This window comes from Saccopteryx leptura, chromosome 2, assembly GCF_036850995.1.
Source record: "Saccopteryx leptura isolate mSacLep1 chromosome 2, mSacLep1_pri_phased_curated, whole genome shotgun sequence".
NCBI lineage: Eukaryota > Metazoa > Chordata > Mammalia > Chiroptera > Emballonuridae > Saccopteryx > Saccopteryx leptura.
The window spans coordinates 84769767-84784767 of NC_089504.1; the positions used below are offsets into that span (position 1 = coordinate 84769767).

At 38.4% G+C, this 15001-nt stretch overlaps 1 protein-coding gene across 1 annotated transcript; it reads right to left on the reverse strand.

Annotated features, from left to right (window-relative positions):
- Positions 1 to 13205: 13205 nt before the first annotated feature.
- Positions 13206 to 13797, reverse strand: LOC136391417 (partner and localizer of BRCA2-like). The gene is given in 3 exon segments (XM_066363090.1): positions 13206 to 13384; positions 13387 to 13686; positions 13689 to 13797. Coding segments are annotated over 3 exon segments (588 nt in total).
- Between the last annotated feature and the right edge of the window lie 1204 nt (positions 13798 to 15001).

Here is a 15001-nt window from a genome sequence, read left to right on the forward strand (position 1 = left end):
AGGAAATTAATGGCTTTACTGATTTAATAAAAAAATTTTGGAACCTACTATGTGCTAGATAGCCAAGCAGCAAAAAGAATTGGTCTAAGCAACATCTTGTTCCCAGTTCTTCCTCTCTCAACTGTTGCCACCAGAGAATTCACAGTCTACTCAGGGTCCCAGGCAACTATATATGTAGTATCTTTTAAGAATAATGTGATATGTGCCCTAATGAAGGTGGGTGAAATATAGTTTGAAGTCACAGAAAGAAGAAATTAATTTGTCTGTTGGGAATGAATGCAGAGAAGAGGGATTTTATCACCTGGTAAAACAGCAGAAAAAAGCCTTCGGAGTTTTATTTTTCAGAATGAGAATGGTTTATAAGATAGGTAGAGGACTTGGCAAGGCGGGAGGAAGGAAGTATGTCCTCTTCAGAGGAAATGACATGTGTAAGGGTGAGGAGCTGTGTTAGACATTGTGGTTTTGGAGTGCACCTTGTGGTTTTTGCACTATTAAGACAGAAGCACAGGATGTGTTGAGAGAGTGGCAAGTTATGCTGAAAGGGTTGGTAGAAATGGGCAAACATTTTTGTGATGTCAGAAGGCATTTGAACTTTACACTGTAGTTGATGGGGAAGGTTGCATGACCAATGATTTCTGTCAAACAAATATTTACATCAGGAAAATTGCAACAAGGGAAAATAAGACTTCTATGATAAAAGGTGATCATTGTTTCTGCCTTCAAAAAAAGTGATCATCAAATAAGGCATTGCAGATGACTATTTCTTGTATGTAAGGGTCAGGGAGCTGCCCTCTTGTAACTTATTGTGATACTTCATAGTTTTTAGCACCAGGGCATAATTGTACATGATAAATCTCACAGTTTGTGATTAAATTTTATCCCTCTTGTTGTGTCCTCTTGGAGATGAAAATCTTCTTTTAACAGCTTTTAATTCACTTGAAGGCAATTTTAAAGTTATGTCTTGGACTTTCTACTTTAGGCTACACAACCCTATCTCATTTACTTTCCTTCCATGACTTCTATATTATAACACTTTAAGCCATTTTAGTTGCTGTTTTTCTGGGTCTTTTCCAGTTTCTTGACATCTTCCTTTTTTTTTTTTTTTTTTTTGGTAAAATAAAAAGGTAGAATAATTTTTAAAAGGATTCTCAATGACATTGTATAAAGGATTGTTTTCAGCCATTATGCTATACTGCTATTAGGGTATGTTTAGTATTATGTTTGGATTTTTAAAAGGCAGCTCTTCATTGGTGGAAGGTACACTTTTTTGTTTTGATCATCCTTTTCCTTTTTCTATTCATGTGCTTAAAAATATTTTTAAAGCAGTCCTGTCCTTTCTAGTAGTTGATGTATAATTTCTATAGTAGTCTTTAAACTCCATTCTTTTATTCTTTAGCTTTAGTGAAGTATAATTGACAGATAAAATGATGATTAAGTATATAGCCTGATTATTTGATATATGTATACATTATAAAATAATCTCCCTTTATGTTGTTTAAACTTCATTCTTATCTCAATCAACAAAGTGTAGTGGAAAGAAGATTGGTTTGGAAGATCTGAGTTCAAATCATGTCTCTATAAGATGTTTTGGGGCTCTGACCAGTTGGCTTAGTGGTAGCATATTAGCCCGGCATGTGGAAGTCCTTGGTTCCATTCTTGGTCATGGCACAGAAAAAGTGAACATCTGCTTCTCCACACCTCCCCCCCATCTCTCTCTCTTTCTCAGTCTTCCCTTCCTGCAGCCATGGCTCGAATGGTTCAAGCAAAGTTGGCCCTGGGTGCTGAGGATGGCTCCATGGTGGAAGTTTCAGGTGCTAAAATAGCTCAGTTGCTGAGCAACAGAGTGGCCCAGTAGGGCAGAACATTTTCTGGTAGGGTGGATACAGTTTGGGTACAAGTGAGAGTCTGTCTCTGCCTCCCCATCTCTCTCTTAAAAAATGTGTTGGAAAAAAGCAAGGCAAAGTTGTTCAGAATAATCTTGGAACATTCTAAAAAGTATCTTAACTGGTAAACTTGGACTCCATTACACATTACAGTGTATGCTGTTTTTACTTGCAGCTTTCTAACCGGTGAAATTAAACAACGATATCTAGCCAATACAATTGTTCAGAAATGAGACTATTAAAAATAAAGTTTATAGCATGTAACCTGATACATAGTAAACACTTCAGTTAAATAGGATCGTTCATCTACTTCTTCCCTTTTTAAAAACTATTAATGCTCTCCTGCAGGATTTTGTATGTTTAAATTATCTAAATATCTGAGATAAAAACATATTCACCTAAAAAACATGCTTGTGAAGTTAATCCTTATAGCTGCCAACAGGAAGTTTAATGAACATCCTTGCTATATTCACAATTTAAATCATTACTGACCAGGCAGTGGCACAGTGGATGAAGTGTTGAACTGGGATGCAGAGAATCCAAGTTCAAAACCCTGAGGTTGCTGGCTTGAGCATAGGCTCATCTGGTTTGAGCACAGCTCATCAGCTTGAACCCAAGATCGCTGGCTTGTGCAAGGGGTCTCTCGGTCTGCTGTAGCCCCCAGTCAAGGCACATATGAGAAAGTAATCAATGAATAGCTAAGGTGCTGCAAGGAAGAGTCGATGCTTCTCATCTCTCTCCCTTTCTGTCTGTCTGTCACGTTCTCTGTCACACACACACACACACACACACTCACTCACACACACACAGACATTGAATAGTACAGACTTGCATGTACAATGGTTTGACTTTTCCTTTAGTTTCATATACAATCAATAATAATGACACCATATTCCAGGGGTCGAAAACATATGGCTTGCAAGCCAGATGTGGCTGTTTTGATGGTTGCATCTGGTTCGCAGACAGATCTTTAATAAAAAAAAAATAACATTAAAAATATAAAACATTCTCATGTATTACATTACATAGGAAATCCACTCATTTCCTACCGCTCATGATCATGGTTGCAGGTGGCTGTAGCCAATCACAGCTGTCTTCCTGGACAATACCAAATTTTTTTTGGAATAATGTGTAACGTACACGGGTCATTTTATGGCTCTCACGGAATTACATTTTCAAATATGCAGCATTCATGGCTCTCTCAGCCAAAAAGTTTCCCAACCCCTTGCCATATTCAGTCAAGCTTTCAGTTTTCAGGTTGAAGCCCATTAAAATGGGATTTCACCATGTACATTCTAAGAAACGCTATTGTTGGTAGTTGATGGATATTATGGATAGGGGAGAAGTGTTGTGGTCAAATAATGGGAAATGCTGTAATAACAAAGTCAAAGAGGTTTCTACCTTACAGGATTTTCCAGAGCTTTTAGCACACTCATCTATGCTGTGAATCTGAAGGTACTCGTTCTTTTTCCATAGAGCTCCTCAAGAACTCAGAGAAAACATTTGGAAAATACCAAGTTATTGATAGTTAAATTTGCCATGTTTTCCAATGCTGACAGAATGTTCATTCAACCAATGTGTATTTGGCCCACATCATTTATTGATTAAGTTCTTTATGTCTAAGTAGCACTTCAAACCAGATTATATAACATACAATTAGTTTAATATTTGGAGAGTTACTGAAGTAAGTGTAAAAAAATATAAATATATTATCAAATATATATTAAATTCTGTAAATATTTCTCTAATTCTTGTTTGGTGGTAAGCATTCAGTATTCTAGTTGTGTCTCCAAACATTTTTGTTTGTGGCCTCAGTTCTTCACACATCAAATATGCTTATTTATTTATAAATTATATGCATTTATTAATGGGTTAATACATTATATATTATAAATCATGCATAGAATTTTAATGTCTTAAAGGATTAGATGAAAAAGAAATAGAAGTAGAAATTCTAATATTTTCTTCCTGGTCTTCTGTGTGTCACCTTGCCAGCCTCTAGGCTGCATGTCCCTCTCAGTTTGTTTGTTTGCTTTTGTGCTCCTTTCTTCAGAGATCACTGTTCTGCTGGGAAAGGAGCAAAGAAGAAAGCACATCTAATCATGCTTTAGACTTGGAAGAAGTATTCTCTTTTTATCCATTACATTTGTCATGATTTATTAACGAGTTAATTTAGCTTTGACATTATTGTAAGTGGTTAAGGAAAAAGAATAAAAAAACAAATCTTGTCAAAAATAAGCTTACTCTGGTTGAAGGGAATACACAATAACAGAGCAATGTTAAATTTTGAAGGTAGACTTTTTGGTTCAATTATGTTAAGGTTATCAAATGCTTATAGAACATCTATCATGTGCTAAGTGCATTGGAATAAGCCATGGCCCTCTCACTTCAGAAGCTTTATGCACCAAGAAATATCTTTTTTGTGTGTGTGTATGTATTTTTCCGAAGTTAGATGTGGGGAAGCAGTCACACAGACTCTCGCATGCGCGGGACCAGGATCCACCCGGCATGCCCACCAAGGGGCGGTGCTCTTCCTATCTGTTGCGGCCAGAGCCATTCTAGTTCCTGAGACAGAGGCCATGGAGCCATTCTCAGCCCTCGGGTCAACTTTGCTCAATGGAGCCTTGGCTGTGGGAGGGAAGAGAGAGATAGAGCGGAAGGAGAGGGGGAAGGATGGAGAAGCAGATGGGAGATTCTCCTGTGTGCCCTGACTGGGAATTAAACCCGAGACTTCCATGTGCTGGGCCAATGCTCTACCGCTGAGCCAACTGACCAGGGCCAAGAGATGCCCATTTTAATAGTGTTTTCAGGATAAAAGCAAAGGTTACCCTGGAAAATCACTCCTTAATATTATGCATATTAAATTTTGAGTAGGACCTCTTTTTATCAGACTAGGAGGGATCCTAGAACTCATGTTGTTTATGACTTCTTTTTTCCTGACTTTATTTTTATATTTCAATTACAGCTGACATTTAATATTATTTCATAGTAGTTTTGTGTACAGTATAGTTGTTAGACATTTATGTAATTTACAAAGTTATCCCCCCAAAAAGTCTAGGACCCATCTGGAACCATACACATGATTCTTACTTGAGGCTTGTTCTCATGAATTCTAGTTGTTTCTGGGTCCTTCTTTCTTCTTTACCCCTATTTTTGTGTGCAAGACTTCTATCATCTTCTAAGTTGCTGTTGCTAGTGATTGCCATGCTATTTCTCCTTATCACTGTTCTTTGGTTTCAGTGGATTAGTCATTCAAACTTGTATCCTTGTCAACTTCTGCCAAATTGTTCACTCACCAGTTGTTTTCCACTTTATCCTTTGTGATGATTATTCCAAGATATTATTTAGATATATTTTATTTCACCAAAACTCAAAATTCTAGCAAATGCTCACTTATATTTCAATTTCACACGGTCTTTATTAGAATTACTTAAATATATGTAAATTTAGAAGTTTTCAAAATGTATTTGATATCTTTGTTTTATCTTGTGCTCATATTTAGAATTATACACCTGAAACCTGTATAATTTGTTAATCAGTGTCACCCCAATAAAAAGGAAAAAAAATAGTTTTGCTATTGAGGGATGGATGTAGAAGGATGCTATTGTAGAAGGATTTCTCAGGTTTCTAGTTTTATTTTTCTGACACATTTACTTCAAATAGAGTTTTAATTGTATTGGCCCTAAGTGAATGTAAACCAAGTTAGTATTGAACCAGCAGATGGAAAAATCCTTATCATTGAACAACTTGAATTCTTTTTTACCCCTTTTGTTATCTAGTATCTGTGCTCATATTTGAAACTCTATCCATTCAGGAAAAAGTTGTTTTCTGTATCCAATTATCACAAACTTTCTCTGAAGACTGGTGCTTATCTTTTCAGAAAAGAAGAAAAAGATAAAATGCTACAAATAAAAATGGAATCCTGAGCTAATATTTGACAGTCACATAAAGGCTTAAGAAAAAGCAAATACAAAGGAAGTCTAAGGAGATGCCATTCTTAATTTATTTTTATAATCTAATTCTGCATAGCTTGTAAAGGTTAATCTAAGTCCAGCATAACAAAACCCGTCCACTGTTTACGTGCTATAGACACTGCCGTTATTATTCTAAACATAGCAAAGTGAACATAATCCTTGTTCACAAATGATGGCTATTTTTTTCCAAATGTAACAGATGTGATTTTTTTCATTCAACCCTCAGAAGGTGTCTGTAGTGGTAAAATGCTTCTAAGAAAACATCTAGAAGAGAATTTGTAAGCTTCACTTTGAAAATAAGGACATAATACATTAACCTCCAGTTATTCAGTTAACCTTGTGGTTCAGCTCTTTCTGGATGACCAGCAACATTTTCATCACCTTCTTGGTGAAAGATGAAAGCTCAAGGAACTCACATAGTTTAGGTATAACTTTAAATATAGCCTGAGGAAATATCTATATAACATTCAGAACTTTAGCTGCTTAGAGTCAAGCACTATATATCTGGTAGCAATGGCTTTTAGATTTTTCTAGTGTTTTTTTTCAGTAGATTTAAAACAGTTTATCTCTATTCTTTCATGAGCTTTTCTTTTATAAACAAAGCATAAATAATTAATATAATAGTTTTATTGTACTTTACAGAAAATCCTTGGCCTAAGTCTAGATCATTTAGTGTATAGAATACTTACTGTCACTTTTCAGATTGGTTTACCTTTGGGTAGACTTTGAAGACTATTTCTTTTCCACCTGTGGTTGTGTTCTCCATTTGGATACTGACTAGCAATGCCTCAGTTGGTATGGCTACATGAGTCAATTCTAGAAGTTTAGTTTGTATGGAAAGCTAAAACAATCCTTCAAATTATTATTTGGATATAGGAATAAATTTTTGCTGATCAGTCTCTGATTGACAAGTTAAGAAGATAACAAATAACACTAAAAGTGACTTTCTTTGTATAGTCTTGGGTCTTTATCTTCTGCTTAATCTAATTCTGGTTTACTTGACTTTAAGACAGGCACTTTTTTTTAAGTGAGAGGAGGGGAGATAGTGAGGCTGACTCCTGCATGCACCCCAACCAGGATTCATCTGGCAACCCATCTTGGGCTGCTGCTCTAGTAATGAGCTATATGTAGTGCCTGAGGCTGATTCACTCCAATGGAGCTATCCTCAGTGTCAGTGGCCAGGATAGAACCAATGGAACCACTGGCTGCAAGAGGGGAAGAAAGAGAGGAGGGGGAGAGAGAGAGAGGGAGAAACAAATGATCTCTCCTCCTATGTGTCCTGACCAGAAATTGAACCCAACACGTATGTATACGTCTTGAACCCAAGCATACATGGGCTGATGCTCTATCCACTGAAGCACTGACCAGGGCTGCAGACACTTTCCTAATTGTCTTTCAGGTGTTGAAAAGCTTTTGGGTTCAGAGATGTACTCAATCATGTAGCGGGCAGAGGGTTGAGATGACTAGTGGCAGCTACAGAGGAGACTTTACAGGGAACCTGGGCTTCATTCTTTCAGAAAGCTGCAGTCTCCACACAGTGGCTCTGATTATGGTGAGTCTGAAAACTTGTTCTCAGAAATGATATCCAGTGCTCATTACTTTTGTGTCCTGTCATGCCGGTTATCTTAATCATCTCTAAGTTTCTTTGCTCAGTGGGGCCAACAAAGTTTTCTTTGCTCATTTCTGTCTTTCAGAGCCTTTGCTTACTTAGTTCCTCCCACTGTGTGGATTCTTCCTCCTTAATAAGGATTTTCAACTTCTACCTCACTGGGTTCCAACTCTCACCATGTGTTGCATTCACACAGAGTGTGTAGTTGGATCAGCCTGTCACTGTGCAGGAGACAGTGCCTCCATTGCTCGGCTCCTCAGGCTAGGCCCACCTCACAGGCCATTGACCTTCATGCTTTTGAGCCAAATACTCACCTGACATTAGAACAACAACAAAAACCAGAACAGTACCAAGAACATTCTTTGCTTGTCACTTGACTTGGTATCAGGAACTCAGATTATTACTTGGTTCAGCTCTGGAAGGCAGGTGTGAATCTTATCCATGTTCTATAGATGGGAACAAACCCTCAGAGAAGTTCAGTACCAACAGAGCTCAGTACTAAGTCAGCGCTGATTAACTTCAAAACCCGTTCCTTTAACAACTAGACCATAGCAAAAGCCAGGCCACAGGCTTATGTTATTCAAAAGCCCAGAAAACTTTGCAAATGAGTGCCCTCAAAAGTGGCTTATAGGGAGGGTAGACACCTGTGACTTTTCAGGGAGTGGCACCTTCACCAACAGTTGTCTCCCAGTTTACATAATTTCTTAGCAGTGCAATGGAGACTGGCATAGCTAACCTATCAAACACAATTTCTTGGAGGATTAAATATGTGCAGCAAAACTCTATACTTCATACTTCAAAGCAGATGTGTAATGACAGAGATAGTACTGGGCATGGAATCATAGGACTTGGTGCTCTTTCCTTAGTCCTGAAACTTACTGACCTTTACATTTTGGGCAAATCAATCTCTTACTTTATTCATCTTTAAAACTGGTTAATCTATATTTTAAAAGAACAATTGCACAGATTTAATTTTTTAAAATACTAGATTATTTTGATAAATGCTTAGTATTTGATAAGAATTGAGTATATTAATAGCTTGTTCTTATTTTTCCAAAGAAAGACAGCATCTGACCACCTAAAAAGGAAACAGAGAAAACTTTTTTTTTCCTTTATTTTTCTGAAGTGAGAAGTAGGGAGGCAGAGAGACAGATTCCCGTGTGGGCCCAACTGGGATCCACCTGAAAAGCCCACTAGGGGGCGATGCTCTTCTCCTCTGGGGCATTGCTCCATTGTAACTGGAGCCATTCTATTTCCTGAGGCGGAGGCCATGAAGTCATCCTCAGTGCCCAGGCCAGCTTTGCTCCAATGGAGCCTTGGCTGCAGGAGGGGAAGAGAGAAACAAAGAGAAAGGAGAGGGAGAAGGGCAGAGAACCATATGCGTGCCTCTCCTGTGTGTCCTGGCCGGCAATCAAACACCGAACTTCCACACGCCAGGCCAGTGCTCTATCACTGAGCCAAATGACCAGGGCTGAGAAAACCTTTTAATTGAAGTGTAAAACACACAAAAAAGTGCATAAATAATGTGTTTAGTTGAATTAATACTTTCAAAATAAACTCACTTGTGAAGCCACCTCCCTACTCGAGAAGTAGGACACTGCTAGCACCCTAGTAGCCCCACCCATGCCCCCTCACGGTCATGAAACTCTCCACCCCCCCCCAGAAGTAACTACTGTTGTGATTTCTGTCACCTCAGATTGGGTTTGCTTGCTTTTGTTTTTCTTTAGCTTTGTGTAAATGAAATTATATATAATGTATTCCTTTGTGCTTGGCTTCTTTTGCTAAATTATATTTGCAAGATTCATTGTCGTAATTCTATGTGGGTGTAGTTCATTTTTCAGGCGGTAGTGTGTTTCATTATGTGAATGTACCATTTTATTTATTTTATAGTTGATGGGCATTTGGCTTGTTTCTACTTTTCAGCAATTACAAATACCATTGCTATACATGTTCTCGCATATGTCTTTTGATTTATATGTGAATTACTGAGTCACTAGATATGATATATTTAACCTGTATGGAAATGCCAAGCAGTAGCCAAAATGTTTTTCCATTTCTGCTAGTAATGTTTGACTGCTTGTTGCACCTAGGCCTAGCCAACCTTAGTGTTTTCAATAGTTTGAATTGTGGTGAAATCCTTGACTACTAATATGGGTGAGCCCTTTTCCTGTGTTTCTGGGTCATTTCATATCATTTTAAAAATTAATAAACATTTATTGTAGAAAAATTTTAAATATAAATAAAAATTACAAAAAAAATAACCTGAAGTGTCACCTGGTATGTGGCATCATACTTAATGAAAATGTAATATTTTAATTTTTCAATAAATATAGCATGAGCATTTTTGTCCTGCATGAAATATTCTTTTAAAACATGATTTTAATGAATATGTAATGTGTCATATACAATAAACTACTTTTCATTAATTTTCATGTAGATTACCTCATTTTTTTTACCACTAAATAATATTATAAATATTTTAATGACTATCTTTGAAAATGTTGCTGATTATATTCTTTGGCCTTATTCTGGGTTACAGCATTTATTTTTTAAAGGCATACATATTTTTAAAAGGCTCTAGACAGACATTTCTTTTTTTTTTTTTTCTTTTTTTTTTTTAATTATAATTTTATTTTTTTAATGGGCGACATCAATAAATCAGGTTACATATATTCAAGGATCAACAAGTCCAGGTTATCTTGTCTTTCAATTATGTTGCATACCCATCACCCAAAGTCAGATTGTCCTCTGTCACCTTCTATCTAGTTTTCTTTGTGCCCCTCCCCCTCCCCCTTTCCCTCTCCCTTTCCCCCCTCCCCCCGTAACCACCACACTCTTATCAATGTCTCTTAGTTTCACTTTTATGTCCCACCTACGTATGGAATAATGCAGTTCCTGGTTTTTTCTGATTTACTTATTTCACTTTGTATAATGTTATCAAGATCCCACCATTTTGCTGTAAATGATCCGATGTCATCATTTCTTATGGCTGAGTAGTATTCCATAGTGTATATGTGCCACATCTTCTTTATCCAGTCGTCTATTGATGGGCTTTTTGGTTGTTTCCATGTCCTGGCCACTGTGAACAATGCTGCAATGAACATGGGGCTGCATGTGTCTTTACGTATCAATGTTTCTGAGTTTTTGGGGTATATACCCAGTAGAGGGATTGCTGGGTCATAAGGTAGTTCTATTTGCAGTTTTTTGAGGAACCACCATACTTTCTTCCATAATGGTTGTACTACTTTACATTCCCACCAACAGTGTATGAGGGTTCCTTTTTCTCCACAGCCTCTCCAACATTTGCTATTACCTGTCTTGCTAATAATAGCTAATCTAACAGGTGTGAGGTGGTATCTCATTGCAGTTTTGATTTGCATTTCTCTAATAACTAAAGAAGATGAACATCTTTTCATATATCTGTTGGCCATTTGTACTTCCTCCTGGGAGAAGTGTCTGTTCATGTCCTCTTCCCATTTTTTATTGGATTGTTTGTTTGTTTGTTGTTGAGTTTTATGAGTTCTTTGTATATTTTGGATATTAGGCCCTTATCTGAGCTGCTGTTTGAAAATATCATTTCCCATTTAGTTGGCTTTCTGTTTATTTTGTTATCAGTTTCTCTTGCTGAGCAAAAACTTCTTAGTCTGATATAGTCCCATTCATTAATTTTTGCCTTCACTTCTCTTGCCATTGGAGTCAAATTCATAAAATGCTCTTTAAAACCCAGGTCCATGAGTTTAGTACCTATGTCTTCTTCTATGTACTTTATTGTTTCAGGTCTTATGTTTAGACCTTTGATCCATTTTGAGTTAATTTTAGTACAGGGGGACAAACTGTAGTCCAGTTTCATTCTTTTGCATGTGGCTTTCCAGTTTTCCCAGCACCATTTATTGAAGAGTCTTTCTTTTCTCCATTGTATGTTCTTGGCCCCTTTATCAAAAATTATTTGACTATATATATGTGGTTTTATTTCTGGACTTTCTATTCTGTTCCATTGGTCTGAGTTAGACAGACATTCCTGATGAATTCCTGGAAAGCCTATTAACTTTTTTAAACAAAATATTATAATTTATTGTTTTAATATGGTTGCAGTCAATATAACACCCTTAATACCTTGCAATGTGCCCCCTATTTCACCTCTTTTGCCCTTCCTTCCCCGACCTCCTCCTCCTCTTTCTCTCTGGGACATACTGCCTTGCTATTTTATCTGTTTTATGTATATGTAATTTGGCTAATCCCTCACCTTCCTTGATTCCATCCCCTATTTCTCTTCCCTCTAACAACTGTGCTTCTGATCCTTGTGGCCCTGCCTATGTTTCTGTTTTGTTCCTCAGCCCATTGTGTTCATTAGATTGCATGTATAAGTGAGATCATTCGATATTTGTCTTTCTCTTCTTGGCTTATTTCACTTAGCACAATAATTTCCAGGTCTATTCATGCTGTCAAGAAAGGTAAGATTTCCTTCTTTTTCACAACCATGTAATATTCTATTGTGTATATGTAGCATAGCTTTTTTTTTTAAAACTGTATCAAAATATTTTATTTATTTATTTTGAAGAGTATGTTTATCAAAGCTGGGCAGGGAAACAAGAAGCAGTGACAGGAAAAAGCGGAGGCAGGACTACTCTGGCTAACTGAAAAGCCAAGGCCTGGGAGACAGGTTCAGGGAGTGAGCACAGGACGAGCTGCTGTTGCCCACAGCTCCCTTGGCTGCAAATCTCATGGGGCCCCCGAGAACTTAGGGAGAAAGAAAGGTGGAAGAAATGTGTGGCTGTGCTCAGGGGAGAGAGAATGTGCAAAAAAACAAAACAAACAAAAAACCAAAAAAATAACTTATTAACATCTGAAGCTTTACGTACACTTTTCAAAGCAAATGGGCAAATGAGTCCTTTCCCCCAAAGAATAAATGAGCATTAAGACCAGGACATAAAAGTGAGACTAAGAGACATTGATAAGAGTGTGGTGGTTATGGGGGGAGGGGGGGAAAGGGAGTGGGAAATGGGGAGGGGGAGGGGCACAAAGAAAACTAGATAGAAGATGACAGAGGACAATCTGACTGTGGGTGATGGGTATGCAACATAATTGAAAGACAAGATAACCTGGACTTGTTATCTTTGAATATATGTATCCTGATTTATTGATGTCACCCCATTAAAAAAATAAAATTATTAAAAAAAAAAAAAAAAAAAGGCCCTGGTCGGTTGGCTCAGCGGTAGAGCGTCGGCCTAGCGTGCGGAGGACCTGGGTTCGATTCCCGGCCAGGGCACACAGGAGAAGCGCCCATTTGCTTCTCCACCCCTCCGCCGTGCTTTCCTCTCTGTCTCTCTCTTCCCCTCCCGCAGCCAAGGCTCCATTGGAGCAAAGATGCCCCGGGCGCTGGGGATGGCTCTGTGGCCTCTGCCTCAGGTGCTAGAGTGGCTCTGGTCGCAACATGGCGACGCCCAGGATGGGCAGAGCATCGCCCCCTGGTGGGCAGAGCGTCCGCCCCTCGTGGGCGTGCCGGGTGGATCCCGGTCGGGCGCATGCGGGAGTCTGTCTGACTGTCTCTCCCTGTTTCCAGCTTCAGAAAAATGAAAGAAAAAAAAAAAAAAAAGACCAGCAGAGCCACCGCCATCAGAATAAAACGTCTGTCAGAAAGAATACAAGTAATTACTTTGAATATCATTCAAACACTTTCCTTGTAGTTACAATTTAAAGTCCTAGGTGGCTCAAGATATCCAGCACAGTTTTCCCCTTACCTTAACTGATTAAATATACAAATATGTTTCCATCTTTTTGTCCAGCCAGCAGATGAGAATCTGTCCCTGACCATTTAACAAAAGACCGGTGCTGGTCAGAGACGGGCGGGAGGACCGCAGTGCGGTGACCAAGGAGTAAGTCCCACACGGCAGTTGTCCCAGACGACAGCCCTGCTGCTCAAAGTGACCCTTCACGTCACCTTCCAGGAGCCTGGCAGCCTGCCCCTGAGGAAGGCAGTAGAGCGTCACGCCCATGCTCAGGGCGGTCGTCGGGTTGATCACGATGAGCTGGAACACGGGGCTTCCCGACAGCTCCCACTCTTTGGCGCAGGGATGACTCAGGACAACAAAAAGGAGCCCCATTTCGGAGTAAGCTCTGTGACAGACGGTCGCTTGGTAGGAGTCCCCAATGTGCATCTTTTTCAGGAGCTGACCAGTTTTTAAATTCCAGATGACAATGTTGTTTGTTATCGTGGTACCAGCAGAGCTTCCTGCATCCCTTGAACCTCAGCAAAAGTTAGTACCGTCTCTTCAGGGGGCATCAGAAACTGTTTTTCTTTGCTTCTGTGTAGCATAGCTTTTTTAATCCACATTTTCACCATCAGTAATTTGGGCTGTTTCCAGATCTTGGTTTTTGTAAACAATGCTGCAATAAACACGGGGGTATATATCTTCTTTTGAATTAGTGTTTTGGGATTCTTAGGATATATTCCTAGAAGTGGGACAGCTGGGTCATAATGCAGTTCCATTTTTAATTTTTTGAGGAAATGCCATACTGTTTTCCAGACTGGCTGCACAAGTTTGCATTTCCACCAGCAGTGCAGGAGGGTTTCCTTTTCTCCACACCCTTCCCACCACTTGCTATTTGTTGATTTGTTTATGAGAGCCATTCTGACAGGTGTGAGGTGGTTATCTCATTGTGGTTTTAAATTTCATTGCTCTGATGATTACTGACATTGAACATTTTTTCATATGCCTATTGACCATTTGTATGTCCTCTTTGAAAGTCTTTTCCCATTTTAAAATTGGATTGTTTACCTTCCTAATGTTGAGTTTTAGAAGTTCTACATAAATTTTGGTTATTAACCCCTTATCAGATCTATCAGCAAATATATTCTCCTATTGAGTGGGTTGTCATTTTATTCTGTTAATGCTGTCTTTTGCTGTGCAAAAGCTTTTTAGTTATATAGCCCCATTTGTTTATTTTGTCCTTTATTTCACTTGGCCATGGAGATATACAGGCAAAAATATTGCTATGAGGAATATTGGAGAGTTTACTGCTTGTTTTCTTCCAATATTTTTATAGTTTCATGACTTACATTTAAGTTTTTATCCATTTTGTGTTTCTTTTTGTGAATGGTTTAAGTTGGAAGTCTAGTTTTATTTTTTTTGCATGTACCTGTCCAGTTATTCCAACAACATTTATTAGAGACTGTCTTTACTCCACTGTATACATTTGCCTCCTTTATCAAATATCAATTGACCTTAAAGGCATGTGTTTATTTCTGGGTTTTATGTTCGGTTCCATTTGTCTGTATGCCTGCTTTTATGCCAGGACCAGGCTAGCATTGTTTTCATTATGATGGCCTTGAAGTATAGTTTGATATCAGGAGGTTTGATGTCTTCCACTTTGTTCTTTATTTGTGTGTGTGACAGAGATAGAGATAGAGATAGAGAGAGGGACAGATAAGGACAGACAGAAAGGGAAAATGATGAAAAGCATTAGTTCTTCATTGCAGCACCTTAGTTATTCATTGATTGCTTCCTCATATGTGCCTTGACTAGGGGGCTCCAGCA